At 41.8% G+C, this 14,616-nt stretch overlaps 1 protein-coding gene across 4 annotated transcripts in view; it reads right to left on the reverse strand.

Annotated features, from left to right (window-relative positions):
- Nucleotides 1-7,844: 7,844 nt before the first annotated feature.
- sema5a (sema domain, seven thrombospondin repeats (type 1 and type 1-like), transmembrane domain (TM) and short cytoplasmic domain, (semaphorin) 5A) overlaps nt 7,845-14,616 on the reverse strand; it is a 193,270-nt gene continuing 186,498 nt past the window's right edge. For 2 of the 4 annotated variants that reach the window (XM_029697432.1, XM_029697435.1), the window contains exon 23: nt 11,471-11,646. In XM_029697432.1, the coding sequence (XP_029553292.1) occupies nt 11,527-11,646 (120 nt within the window). In that variant the 3' untranslated portion in view covers nt 11,471-11,526. Of the gene's footprint in view, nt 11,647-13,278; nt 13,516-14,616 lie in introns of those variants that run through there. The other 2 variants (XM_029697428.1, XM_029697441.1) reach the window with 2 other exon arrangements.

Consider the following 14,616-nt stretch of genomic DNA (forward strand, 5'->3'; position numbering starts at 1 on the left):
GTTCAGTAACTCATGAGACAGGACTCTTTAGAAGACCAATACTGTCCAATAATGGACTGATGCTCCGATTTCATAATTTTATAGAAAATAACTTGACACACTCCCTCAAGAAGTTCATTCAGACTCATAAATGAGACAAGTGTTCATCTCTGCCATCAATATGCCACTGATAGAACACAACTGTTTGCGGTGTTGCGCAGTGGTGCCTGCAGTATTTGTTTGTTTCTTGTTCATTGTTTAAATTTGTTTAAACTCGTCTGTTTTTGTTGCTTTGCTTTTAGTAGTTTAATTGTGTTTTATGTTAAATCGGATTACCGATTAGGCTATGGTAGAGCGTCATGAAGTGCACACAGTGGATTATTCTCCTACTTGGATTACTTTTGCTGGTACCTGAAACAACATGCGACCTTCTGAGAAAGTCGGCGGCACCACACATCTGCTACAGCAGAAAGTCTTTTACAATGTAATAACTCATATTGGGGAGAACGGATCAAAGGGGAAATACCTGCAGAGATCGTGAGACAAAACAACTTGGGTGAAGGACTACTAAAAAGGAAGAGGAAAAGGGGCAGGAAAGGCGGTGTGCAGCAGAGGTTGAGAAGGAACAAATAAAAGTTTTCACTTCCAACTATCCTGCTCTCCAATGTCCAATCGTTTAAGGGGAAAATGGAGGAATTGCGGGCAAACTCACGGTTTGAGTACAGGGAGGCCTGTGTGATGGCCTTTTCTGAAACTTGGCTGTAGGAGGTGGTGCCCGATTCTGAAGTCACCCCTGATGGATTTACTACTACTCGTATGGACAGAGACAGGGAAGCTACGGTAAGGAGCACGGAGGCGGAGTCTGTGTTCTGATAAATGATAGATGGTTAAAACTACGATTGTCAGGAATAAAATATGCACTCCTGATATAGAGCTACTGTCAGTGTCACTGCGCCCCTTCTACCTCCCCCGTGAATTCCCCCAGCTTTTTCTGACAGTTGTTTATATCCATCCAAGAGCAAACAGTGTCAATGCAGCTGACATAATTTTTAACCTCACTTAAGAGCTTGATGCGATTTCCCCTGATGCGCCCAAATTCATCATGGGGGATTTCAATATCTGTACTCTTAAGCACACTTTGAGTACTTACACCCAGTATGTGACTTGTCTAACAATGAAAAATACGATCATTGACTTATGTTATGGCTCGGTTCCCAAAGCGTATTCATCCTTGGCCAGACCTCCACTGGGTGGATCAGATCATAACACTGTTTTTCTATGACCAACTTATAGGCGGTTACTCAAAAGGGAGAAGGTGATGGAAAAACAAATACAGGTGTGGGACAATGATAGTATTGATCAATTGCAGGGATGGTTTGATTGTACCAGCTGGAGTGTATTTAAAGAATCATCAGCTGACCTGAAGGAGTTGACTAACGTAATATCTGGCTATATGGAATTCTGTGTTGATTTGGTGATCCCCAAGAATTGAAAGTGGTGCTTAATGTTTGCCTCCGGGAATCCACTCGAAATAAAAGAGGTACAGAGAGATGTGAACAGTGATAAAAAAGGCAAGATGCCAGGACAAGGATAAGGTGCAACAGATAATGTTACAGGGAGACTCTCGGTCTGCCTGGTTGGGCATTAAGAATATGGCAAACGCCCCCTTCAAAGGTAGGCAACGTATCGATCCCTGCCTGGACGAGAGGGTGTCCCTCTCTACAGCCAATGAACTAAACAAGTTCTTCACCCGCTTTGAAACAGGGGTCTTCCCCGCTCCCCTGGCCTGTCTGGAGGAGGATGTCATGGCAACCAAGAGCGTGCTTGTCATCGATGAGGAAGTTGTACAAAGAGTATTCGAAAGCACTGGAGCACGAAAGAGCCCGGGGCCTGATAACATAAGTGGTTGTGTCTTGAAACACTGTTCCACTCAGCTGAACGGTGTCTTCTGCTCTCTGTTTCAGCGGTCCCTGGATACATTGGAAATTCCATCTCTATGGAAAAAAATATATTGTTGTACCTGTCCCAAAAACCTCACCCATTTGCATCAAATGATTACAGACCTGTCGATCTTACCTCTCTCTTGATGAAATCTCTTGAAAAGATCATCAAGGCATACATAATCAACACCACCAGACACCTTCCTGACCCCCTCCAATTTGTATACCGATCAGAGAGAGGGACAGATAATGCCATCTTTTCGCTCTTACATCTGGTGTACATGCATTTGGAGGGCAGTGAAACCCATGTGCGTATCATGTTTGCAGATTTCTCCTCGGCATTTAACACAATCAATCCGTTGGTCCTCGCGGACAGACTGAGAGGAGACTTCAGACTTGATGTTATGCTTATCACATGGAGTTGGCAACACTCTCTGAGGTGCGCACTACTTCAGTTGGAATGCCACAGGGCAGTGTTCTTTCACCAGTACTATACATACTGTATACTTTTGTATTTGTATTTATTATGGATCCCCATTCTCTTTTATAAATCATTCATTGAGAGCATTCTGTCCTACTGCTTGACCTGCTGGCTTGGGAATATCAAGGTTGCAGAAAAATAGATTGGGCAAAATAGTCAGGACTTGTGGAAAAATCATGGGGCAGGAACAGCAAGAACTGTCATCTCTCTACATGGGCAGAGCCCTCCATAAGGCGAATAAAACAGCGGTTGACTCTTCCCATCCACTCCACCCTAAATTCCAGCTCCTTCCCTCTGGACGCAGGTACAGACTACCTAAGGTTAAAAAAAATAGGGCCAAGTACTATTTTATTCCGAATGTAATTCTGCAACTTAACAAAATGTTGGACTAATTGCACTTAGCACTTGTACTATGAAACTGCACTTACCCTGCCTATTTGCTTGTAAATATCCTTCGCTATTTATTTTACATTTTTAGATGTGATATGTTTTATGACTGCTGCAAGATGAATTGCCTCTTTGAGGACATTAAAGTTTTTCTGAATCTGAACTGTTGTGAGCCATATCTCCCTGCTCCGACACAGAGAGGGAAAGGGGAATATGAATGAGGGGAATAGGCCCATTGCAGCTGGTGAAGATGAATAGAATCAGAACCTTTTTGTGGGGAATCTGGCAGAGAGGAAAAAGGGAGAGGGAGAGGATAGAGGGAGAGAGAGGGTGACTTGAAAGTAAGGTAGATGATAGAGGTCTTCCTATGAAGGTAAAAATTCTGGCAAGGGAGGAGAGAGGATAGAAGTGAGGATAGAAGAGAAAGAAAGGAGTGAGAGTGAGGGTGAGTTAGTTAGTTAGATAGAGGACTCCCATTGAAGTTGAAACCTGGACCCCAGTGGCATCCGCCATCTTGGCAAGTCACATCAGTAGCAGCTTTCAATGAGTTGAATGAGCTGGGTTTCTAAGGGGAGTGTTGTTGTACCTGATAAGGTTAATACATTTTGACTGGGGGGTGTTACGGAGGAAATTGCACCCCCTCTGCATCCTGTGCCTTCCTGCAGCTGTACTCTGGAACTGTGGAGGCACCTGGAGGACCAGATGTCTTGGGTAGACATCTATGGTGGCATCTATCCTATCCTCTAACTGGCATGGATTTCTATGGTAATATCTGTCAACCCTATCCTCCAGTTGGCAATGTGTATCCTCCGATTGGCAAAGATTTCCATGGTGCTGATCAATCCCCCAGCTGGCGTAGAACATCTATGTTGACATCTATTCCCAGTTGACAGAGAGAACCCGTTAAGATCCAGCCAGGGCCCTGTCTATCTCCCTTCCCAGATCTCCCTTAGCTCTGCTGGCAGACCAGACCATTTTTGTTGCTCCCCATTGGACAGAGAGGAAGTGGGAGGAGGGAGTTGTCGCTGGGGATAGAGGGCTTTCTATGAAGGTCACAGGAAACTGGACCACAGTCATATCCACCATCTTGGTAAGGGACATTGGTAACAGCTGTCAGTGGGGTGAATAGGTTTCTAAGTTAGACAAGCTCTCTCTCATCACCCCTCTTCTCCCTCTCTCTCTCACCCCCTTCTCTCTACCTTTTACCCTCTTTCCAGAGAGACCCAAACAGCTGTAGCTTGAGTGAACCCAGGAGATATTGTCCAGAGACTGGCATACAGCCTATCTTTGGGGGGTTGGTAGACGATGGGCAGTGGTGGAAAAAGTACCCAATTATCCTACTTGAGTAAAAATAAAGATACCTTAATAGAATATTACTCAGGTAAAAGTGAGTCACCCAGTAAAATACTACTTGAGTAAAAGTCTAAAAGTATTTAGTTTTAAATATACTTAAGTATCAAAAGTACATTTAATTGCTAAAATATACTGAAGTATCAAAAGTAAAAGTATAATAATTTCTAATTCCTTATATTAAGAAAACCAGACGGCATCATTTTCTTGTTTTTTATTTATTTACGGAGTGCCAGGAGCACACTCCAACACTCAGACATCATTACAAATGAAACATTTGTGTTTAGTGAGTCTGCCAGATCAGAGGCAGTAGGGATGACCAGGGATGTTATCTTGATAAGTGCGTGAATTGGACCATTTTCCTGTCCTGCTAAGCATTCAAAATGTAATGAGTACTTTTGGGTATCAGGGAAAATGTATGGAGTAAAAAGTACATTATTTTCTTTAGGAATGTAGTGAAGTAAAAGTAAAACTTTTCAAAAATATAAATAGTAAAGTAAAGTCCAGATACCCCAAAAAAACGACTTAAGTAGTACTTTCAAGTATTTTTACTTAAGTAGTTTACACCACTGTAGACGGGTTGGTTGTTTAGTAACAAAACCAATGTCTGCGCAACTATGGGGCAAAACAGACGGGGTTGGCTTAGATTGTTGATAACATGTAAACTATATTTAGACTCCAATGTTTATTGAAAACATATATGAAGTGGCACAATTTACACTTTTTTCCTCAAATACATTGTTACAGTTGTTGATTAGCTAACTAGCTAGCAACATTTAGCCATATTAGAATGGATGTCCCAGTCAAAACAACTCAAAACCAAACATGGTATCAAGAACAAGATCAAATGAGCTGAAACGTGCCACTTACGAATAACCACATGGTAGCTTCTTACTGTATCATTGTTGCTAGCTATCTGACCATCCAGAATCACAACAGCACCCATTTGAAGCGCACACATCATTTTTGTGACGTTGTCAGCTAACCCCTTTATGGAAACAGGCAACAGTATCCACACAGTAACAGAAGCAAAACAGTAGGCCTATTTCATTGCATAACCTAGCCCTCATCTGTATTCAGCACGATCACAGTTCGAGAGAGTCCTAAAATCAAGTGTTTTGTCAACCCCCTCACTCACATGAATTTCTAGGTGAATTAGTAGGGTCTAACATTGGCACTGTGTCACAGTGATAGCAGCTATAGATAAGCCGTGCAATTTAGGAAGAGTACCCACTTCACATGAATAAATATTCATGGATATCCTCAGCGGGGTGAAGCACAGTCTAATGTTGCTATGCCCACTGTGTCTATTTCAGATGCAAAAGCACATCCCTCTTATACAACTCTAATTCTGTCACGTATGACCCTTTGACTTCTCAGGCTGTCTGCATGCTGAACTGCTAATGTCAATGGTGGCTGTATGACATGAGATAACATGTTTTTTATCTAAGTAAGGTGTGTGTGAGAGAGAGAGAGAGAGAGAGAGAGAGAGAGAGAGAGAGAGAGAGAGAGAGAGAGAGAGAGAAAAAAAAGAGAAGGAGAAGAGGGCTCTTGTAGGGAGAAGAGGGCTCTTGTAGACTCTGGTGGACATGTGGCTGACATGTGGTCTGGATTTCTGGGATGCAGACAGTCTGGTGTGTGTGTTTGTGTGTGGTGTGGTGTGTGGGTGTGTATGTGTGTGTGTTTACTCTAGAGTGAGACTGTCCTGCTTTCTCTCCAGGTTGAATGCTGTGGGCATCACCAGACTCAGACCCACATGGTTACACTTACTCTTACCCGGCTCTGAGACTCCATCTGATCTGCAACAAAACAGCAGCCTGTCTTTTTCCCACTCAAATACAGCTTCAAAAGGCTCCTACATTTGCTCTCCAATTTGACAGGTCAACTATTGCTACATATATTATTATTTATCTCAGCAAGTCAGTTACAAACAAGTTCTTATTTACAATGACAGCCTACCTGGGAATTTTTACCTTGTCAGATCAGGGATTCGATCCAGCAACCTTTTGGTTACTGGCCCAACACTCTAACCACTAGGCTACCTACCGCCCCAATTAGAACCAACCCTTTTGTTGCTACGGAACTTTGAAGTGAAACATTCTTATTGGTCCTGTTAGAATGAATGGGCCGGTGGAAAGGAAAGATCTGAGTGTCTGAGGAGGTGTTCCGGACTGTTCTGATGTAAATGTGAATGAGAGAGAAGAACTCCCAAGGGAGGAGTAGGGCTTAATGGACATCCACGCTCTGTCAGTCTGTGACAGGAACAATGTCACTCGCCCTGTTTGTCACTCACTGGCCTCTGTAGACACACTAATTGGCAGATTACAGAGTGTAACATGACACAGTGGCAGACATGTGCGCACACGCACACACACTTCTCTGTGGCAGACAATAATACATTCTAAAAGTGTTAAACTGGCTAAATGAGACGTAAGGGATACAGGCGAAAGGTGTGTAATTTGTAAGTTGCTCTGGATAAGAGCGTCTGCTAAATGACTTAAATGTAAATGTAATCCATCTAACAGAGTACCTACCTTCTAGTGTATTTAGTGTTGCTGGGAAAGTTGAGATAGAGACAGACATAGAAGATTATGGTGTTTATTGGTATCCTCTTTTGCATGGTCCGATGTATGTAGCAAGGCACAATATGAGAAAGAGACTTGTGTGAACTTCTCTCTGAGTGAGACATAGCCAAATGTCAGTGTGGGTAAGTCATCCATTGTCCCAAGGGCTAATGTCAGAGGCTGAGAGGGGGAATGCCACATGTGTCTGAATGACTAAGTGCAACATAGATCATACCGTCCAAGAGCCAAGGGAGAAGGCAGGCTATTGTGAGAAATGGAATTGCTGAGGAAAGCTCCAACAGTGTTCTTGTACCTGTAGATCTGTGTGTGTGCGTGTTTGTATGTTACTGCATCAAGTAATAACACTGATCAAGGTTGATGTAGGGGGCGAATAGCCATAGCTAATTACAACATGCACTCAGCAGCCCACCAGTGTATTTGAGAGAGTGGGTGTAGCTCGGCAGTTTCATGAGAAGCAAGGATGTCTATACAACTCAAACACACACACACACACACACACACACACACACACACACACACACACACACACACACACACACACACACACACACACACACACACTCTCTCAAAGCAATCCTCCAGACACCTGAAAAGTGCAGCCAGAGTTCTGTAGGGCCCCCAGGTCGCCAGCTCCATCTCTCTCTGAGGTAAAGTGGAGTCAAGGTAAACTGAGATTGATTCTCCTGGGCCAGAATCCTTCTATTCTGGCTGGATCAGCACTCTCACACTTTTGGACCCACTGACGGTGATGATTAATAACACACACGCACACTCACACACGGACCTGCACGCACACTCACACATGCACACACACTCCATTACCCTTTGCACACAGATGGCCAGTCAGGTTGAAGGTTGATGGAGAATAACACTGCTGCGCTTCGCTACGTCATATAGATCCATTAGACCTAACCACTCCCTCTCTGCATCTGTATCCTTCATGTATCCTTCCATTGCTACTGATGCCATTCATCACTATGGACTTGTTAACGGACTCTTGTAAAGGCTAAAAGAGTCTGTTACCGTGGTCTTGAGTGATTCATGTAGCTCTTCCAACAGTAAGTATTTTTCTTTGATGTTAGAGTGTGCATCTGTTAGTTAGTGTAGACTATGACAACCCTGAAGTGTACCAAGCGGTTTTTAATTTATGCACAATAAAACAAGCAAACATATAAAAAAAATTGTTAGTTACAATTGAAAACATTGAAGAAACCAACATACTGAATATTTCACTCAGTTATGGATGTACATCATCTTTAAACAAAACAGAGATATTACACCTTGAAAAGTACCACTTCAGCTTCTGGAGAAGGATGTTTGTAAAGCACTATCTCCATGTTCGTTACTATAACCCCAGGCAGAATAAATTCATTAAGTCACACAGCCAAATCAACAATTGTGAACAAACAGTTTCAAAATGATGAATTCCAAAATTATAAAAACTATACAAAGTAGGGGAGACCAGTGGCAATTGTAACACCTTGAATTTCTCCACACAGAAATCAGCTACAATTTTTTTCTTTTAAATCACTCAGCACAGGTCCATTTAGGTTCTCTCCCTGCTTGAAAAGCCAAATATCTCACTATTTGCACGCTTTATTGGCAAATGTTTGTTTAGTGGTGAAAGTATTTTTTTTCCAGCAGCTGTATTTTTCTTATACTGTCCTGATCATTAATGTCCAAGAATTCAAACTAGCATAATTTGCATTACTATATGTTGGCTAACCATTGACATGATTGACACGTGTCACTATTGTTGTCTTTTGCTAGGCACATGAGGTTTTGTCATGGCTGCTAGGGTTGGGGGTAATTGCAATGCAATGTTAAAATTACCCTGAGCCAAGAAGACAACTTATGAAAACAAGTGATTTAAACTTGGATGCAGTAAGTCATGTCAAAGCTAGCGGATTCATTACTTACCAACAACAGCTGCAAATTCCAATGAAACTATACTAAGTTTTGAAGTTCACCTTCCTTGCTTTGTCCAACAACACTATCTTGAATTTAGCAAATACGTTTTGTGTTTGTTTTGAGTGCAGTATTTATTTAGTTTCATTGCACAAATGTTGGTTAGCACGTTTCTCACACTGGCTTTAAGCATGGAGGGAGCAGGCCTGCCATGGCAAGCGCAGGGGGGTTGCCTAGCAACACGTGCCTCGGAAGGGAGTCAACATCAGCGGACAAATTCCCATGACTTGGAAATCTTTTCAGACTGAACAGCTAGGGTGATAGCTAAAATGGCTTTGAAAAAATATGATTGCAGCTAATAGGGAGAAGCATCTAACAAAATAACTACATTATGGCATTCACTAATCATAAACTATTTACATACGGCATAATATAAATGTTTGTACATTTGTGGAGAAAATTCTTACTTACTCAACTTTTAAAATAACTATACAAATACTAACTAACATTAGATCCTATGTAGAGTGCCATAGAAGTTGTAAAAATATATAATCTGGGCACTATCAGACTATTCAAGAGGTTTGGAGATTAACTGAATGTCCATGCACAGGGTGTTACTGTAAATATTGGTTACTTGCAAAATCATTACATATGTCTATGATAATATGATAATTTCTAAGCATGTTATTTGGGTTATTTTTTAGGTGTTACATTTGACCCCTGCTACTGTTACAATTGCCCCTGGCACAGGACTTTTCTGATTAAAATCTATATTGGGATCTGACCGTCCTATGTACAGACATATAAATGGTATGAATGATTAGGAGACAGATGTTAGTTTCTAATATATAAAAATGACCGGCCTAGCTCAGGTTGTCTCTGAGCAATAGAGTCAAATATAAAAAGTGTTACAATTGCCCCCGCTCTCCTCTATGACGACAGCTTAAGCATGATCTAGTTACATATTCCTGACCATTCTTTCCTTTCAAATTTATCCAATCTACTTGCATGAACTCATTACTTCTAAGCAAAAACAAAGAAAATTATTATTTTTAACACTGACATTGAGTAAATGGACCTATAAAAGCTACAGAGACATATATATATGCTTCTAAATGAGCTTACTGTACAATAACATCAACAAAAAGAAAAAAAGATTGTACACTGATATCTCAACCATTGCTAACTGCTAAACTGACGCCAGCCCTGTAAGAGAAAAAAATATGGTCACATCTCTAAAATATCTACATTCTGATCGATAGCTGTCACAGGTAGATGGTTAAAAGCACTAGATCGGTTAAACAAAAGTCTAAAATTGGGTAGCTATTGAGTGACAGCTACCCTGGGTACACTAAGCACTTGACTATCTAACGTTGAGCATAGTAGTTGGGTCAAATTCATCAGGCATCACTAAGGCCACCCCATTTGGGGTACGCTGTAGGACCCTAGCACAGCAGATGAAGGGAAGTGGCTATACAGACACATCTGGTGCCCAAATTGATGACATATATCGTGCAGCAAAGAGTCCAGTGGAGACGAATGATTTCGGTTCAGTCAGTTCAGGTAGTCATCCTGATGAGCCCTTCCCCGTTAGATAGTTTATGCTGGCTAGCTAGCAACAACAGCAGCATGGCGCTAGTTACAACTTGTAAAATAAAGTTATGTTTATTTCGATGGGCGAGGGAGAAAGTAGTTGTAGGCTATTGGTCACCATCTGGATGTTATTCCAATGACATGCCGTGACATGCCAATTAGCTATCGTAACGACAAGCCGGTGCAAATGACCCTAACCATGCCACTTGATTTTATTTTGAGTAGGATAGCGTCCTACTAATATTGGTAGTAACCATCTGGATGTCACAGTGATACAGTCTACTGGAGAGTTTATGCTACAAGCCGGCAACACAACACGGGGCAGTGTCCTTCGCTCCCGCTTGCCGCAGTTAGGAGAAGGAAGTAGCTAGATAGTGTAGCTAATATCAGGCCAGAATGACAGCTAAAGCACCGGAAATCTACAGTTACGGCATTACGTCTCCATTATTTATTTATTTATTTATTATTATGATAAAAACCGAATGATTCTGAACACTTTCCCAAATTCGGCAGACAAGTTTTAAATTCTCGCTGAAGTTTCTAGCCACAAGCAAACTAGCTAGCTGGGAAGGGCTCATCAGGACAACTGACTGAACTGAATCCGTTCGTCTTCCCTCGACTCTCAGCTGCGCGACATACGTCAACAATTTGGGCACCAGGTATGTCCGTATAGCCTCTCCCTAGATGGAGCAGTTCTTGGACTACAGACCAGTGGAGTGGAATGTGACCAACCATGCAAAACTGAACAGAGCGACAGAAAAAACACGTCAGATGAATTCATGCAAAGCAGTTAGGTGGTTTTCTTCCCCCGGAACAGACATAGTTCTGGAATCAGATAATTCACAGGAAATCAAAGAGGGATCCATCCCATTCAGACAGCTCTTTAAGTTTATATATTTATATATATTTTTATGTATTTTTTTTTATTTTTTACTTTTTTTAAACTTTTTTCCATTCCTTCCATGAAAAAAACGAAATTCCAGTTGTCTCCATGTTTGTGAGAGTCAAGTCAGGATCTTGTTGTTTTTAGTTTTTCCGAAGATGAACATTCCCAGTGAACCCCATCAGAGCACCTGAAGGAAAGTAAAGTGGGCATGTCCCTTTGATGACATCACTGTCTGGCTGTAATTTGATTGAATGGCAGCTGCCTAAGGGTCCCAGAGTAGGAGGGTCCCACATAAAATGTCACAAATTACATTAGAAACCACAAAGCAGAAAAAAATAGGACATAGTCAAAGCGAGTGGAGTGGGGTTGTTGTCTACACAAGGGTGTGTATCCCTGGTGCTGTAGCCCAACGAAGGGTTAATAGTCATCATAAGTGTTAAGGTCCGTGAAGTATGCGTTGGTGTATGTCTTCCCGGCTAGCTGGGGGTTGAAGTACTTATTTCTTTCCTCCAGAATCAGGTTGTTCTTATTGAAAGCCTGTGAAGGACAGAGAGAGAATAGGAAGAGAGCGAGGGCAAGAGAGGGGAGATGGAGAGAAGAAGACAGAGATGTGTCAGTGTCAACTGTATTGTAAGGATCAAATAATGATTCAGTCTAGATGGGAGAGTGCAAGGTAAAAGGAATACGTCAAACAGAAAAATAAACCTTGGTTTATGAGACGACAATATAAAAATCAACAGGAGGTCCCTGCATGAATAAAGCATTTCAATGAGCAAGGCCAAAGCACTAACAACAACAGGCTGGCAAAATGATAACCACTGAGCTGGTGTATTATGATGAGAAACCATATGTCCATTGATCTCCTCTCTAATGTCTCTACATCAGCAGCTTTCATGGCTTTCACATCTCCAAATCCCTGAGGACGAGTTAAATGAAAAAAATATTAATCAAAGAAAAGAAAATAGAAGACAAAAAAGTGAGTCAGAAAATAAGGAAGGGCCACAGGGTATCTCTGTAGTATCCTTCTCTGTGGTTCTATGGAGATACCATACATTCCTGTGAGTTAAGCACCCTGCGCTCAGTACAACCTCAGCAGTTTGCTAAATTGATGTGCGTGCGCCCCTCTGTCTTATTGTCTTGGCTAAGTGCATTCTGAAAGCCCCTGGAGGCGACATAATTCAGCACTTGATGATGCTGCGTTTGTTCTTGATTGATGGATCCGTATCAACTGATAGGGTTGCGAGTGCTGAGCACAAACACACATAACATTATTCTGTCTCGATAACATTTAAATGGCTTGCACACAGAGAGGTGACAAACATAACTTAAAGATCGAATCATGTGTTATTGGTTGAGTCTAAAGTCAATTTCTATGTCTAAAATGGAACAAAATATACATTCTCAAAAGTCAAAATCTGTCTGAAACAGTAATATCTTGTATCTCTGCCAGTGGCCCCTTGGCTGCACTCAACCATTAACCAGCTGTTCTCAGACTTCGTCTACTCTGCCTTTCTTCCTTAACTGTGCTTAATTGGCTAAAGAGTGATTAGGGAGTGTTTTTAGTGGAGTAAACAAAATCTGTTGAACAGTGGGGTGGCATTAGAGATAAAAAGAAAGAGGACAGCTACGGAGAAAACAGAATGAGTTACGAGTTCCCTTTTCTCCATGGTAACCCATCATTAGAAAGCCAAACAGAGCTAATAAGACAGAGAAAGACAGAAAAGGGAAAAACAAACACATGCAAATGAGAAGAGTCAGAACATGGTGGACGTTTTAGAACGGAAAGAGATGAGTGGAAAATACACTGCCTTCTCACAAGTCTATGGGTAGTCCTATGGCAGGGTGGGGGGCAAATCTGTCCCTCAGGAGCCTCCATGTCTGCTTGTTTTCATTATTTCCTTCTGATCTAGACCTGGGAAACCAGGCGAGTGCACTCTCTGATCAATCAACCAATTGATCAATTAAGAACCTGACCAAAGTGAAGAGTGATAGAAGAGGGATGACCTATCCCTAAAAGCACCAAAGCTACTGACTAACTGATTAAGTGCCAAAGAGAGAAGAGAAAACCAGCAGACATTACGGCTCTTGAAGACCGCAGTTGCCTTCCTCTTGCCCTATGGGATGAATATGAAATAATGGGATTTCCGAGCAATGAGAGAGAAACTGAGTCTACCCCAACCTGCCGCACACAGAAGCGCCACAGGAAGTGGGGGCGCGGTGGGGAGGAAGAGGAAGGAGGTTGCTGATAGGTTAGGAGGAGGGTCAAGAGGCGGGATGTTGTAGAGGTCAGAGGTCAGTAGAAAGTTAGTAGAAAATCTCCAGGCCACGCATGGACACGCCCATGTTAGCAGACAGAGGCTGGCGCATGCCGGGTTCATCCAGGGTCAAGAGTACGGACACATCGGGCTGCGGAAGCAGAGGAACGGGCAACAGTCATCCTCACTGGAGCCACAATGGACGACTAAGTTCTACTGTACCCATTGAGGAAGACAGGTGGTCTGTGCTACTGTAGGTGCAGGGGACTACATGGTCATTCTATGCCCTCCATAAGAAAGGACACACTACTGAATCATCGAAAATTGCATTATTTCAGCTACACTCACTGCCTTTGTCTCAGCGGTGCTCTAGAGCATAATCTTTCCGAGCTCACCTGGATGATAAAGATATTATTTTAATCAAACAAAGAACGAAGCTTTAGGAATTATAGTGCCAGGTGTTCTTCTTTCTCCTACATTATAAAATTAAATTACAGAATCACTCTTCTCACTTTTAGAATATGTATATTCAGCTGTACAACGCAGCCATTAAAACAAGAGTAAAGACAGGAATAATACGCTTTTGAAATATAAAGACTAGATTCATTTTTTAAATGGCTCTTTTAGAGTTTTTCACTTAGCCAAACGAGCATTGTCCATATTCATATTATCCTCTATCCGTAACTGCAAACTAGATTATGCTCACACACCAGACACTAATTACATGATAGATGGACACTTTTCAAATCTTTATTCTGCTATGGAAACTGCATTCTAGACCTGCGTCAGAGACTCCATTCACTTTAGATGGTGTGTCTGTTCAGTCATTTATAGGAGATGAATACTCTTCTGAAAGCTAGCTCTCTGTCCACACGATATGTTAACTCACATAAAATAGTGTCTCAACTGCTTAACCCCCTGACTTCATAGAATTCTAAACTAAGTCTTTCCAAAACCAAGCCTTGTGTCAACAGTAATCTCAGAGAAAATATAACTAACTAATAGTATTAATTTATTGAGTTAAACCAGGATGATCCACTGATATTAAACATCTCTTTTAGAATGAAGACCTGGAACCTATTCACTCCATATAAGAAACTTACAGTATGTATATTGTGATGTATGTTGTTAGTAACTTATGAGAAAGCAGTGTATGGCTATATACACAGAACAGTGCAGTCACACAGAGTAGACGCAGGACCACACACACAAGTACAAAAAGCTACAGTACTATAGACCAGCCCAGGGGTAT

This window comes from Salmo trutta, chromosome 2 (genome assembly GCF_901001165.1).
Source record: "Salmo trutta chromosome 2, fSalTru1.1, whole genome shotgun sequence".
NCBI lineage: Eukaryota > Metazoa > Chordata > Actinopteri > Salmoniformes > Salmonidae > Salmo > Salmo trutta.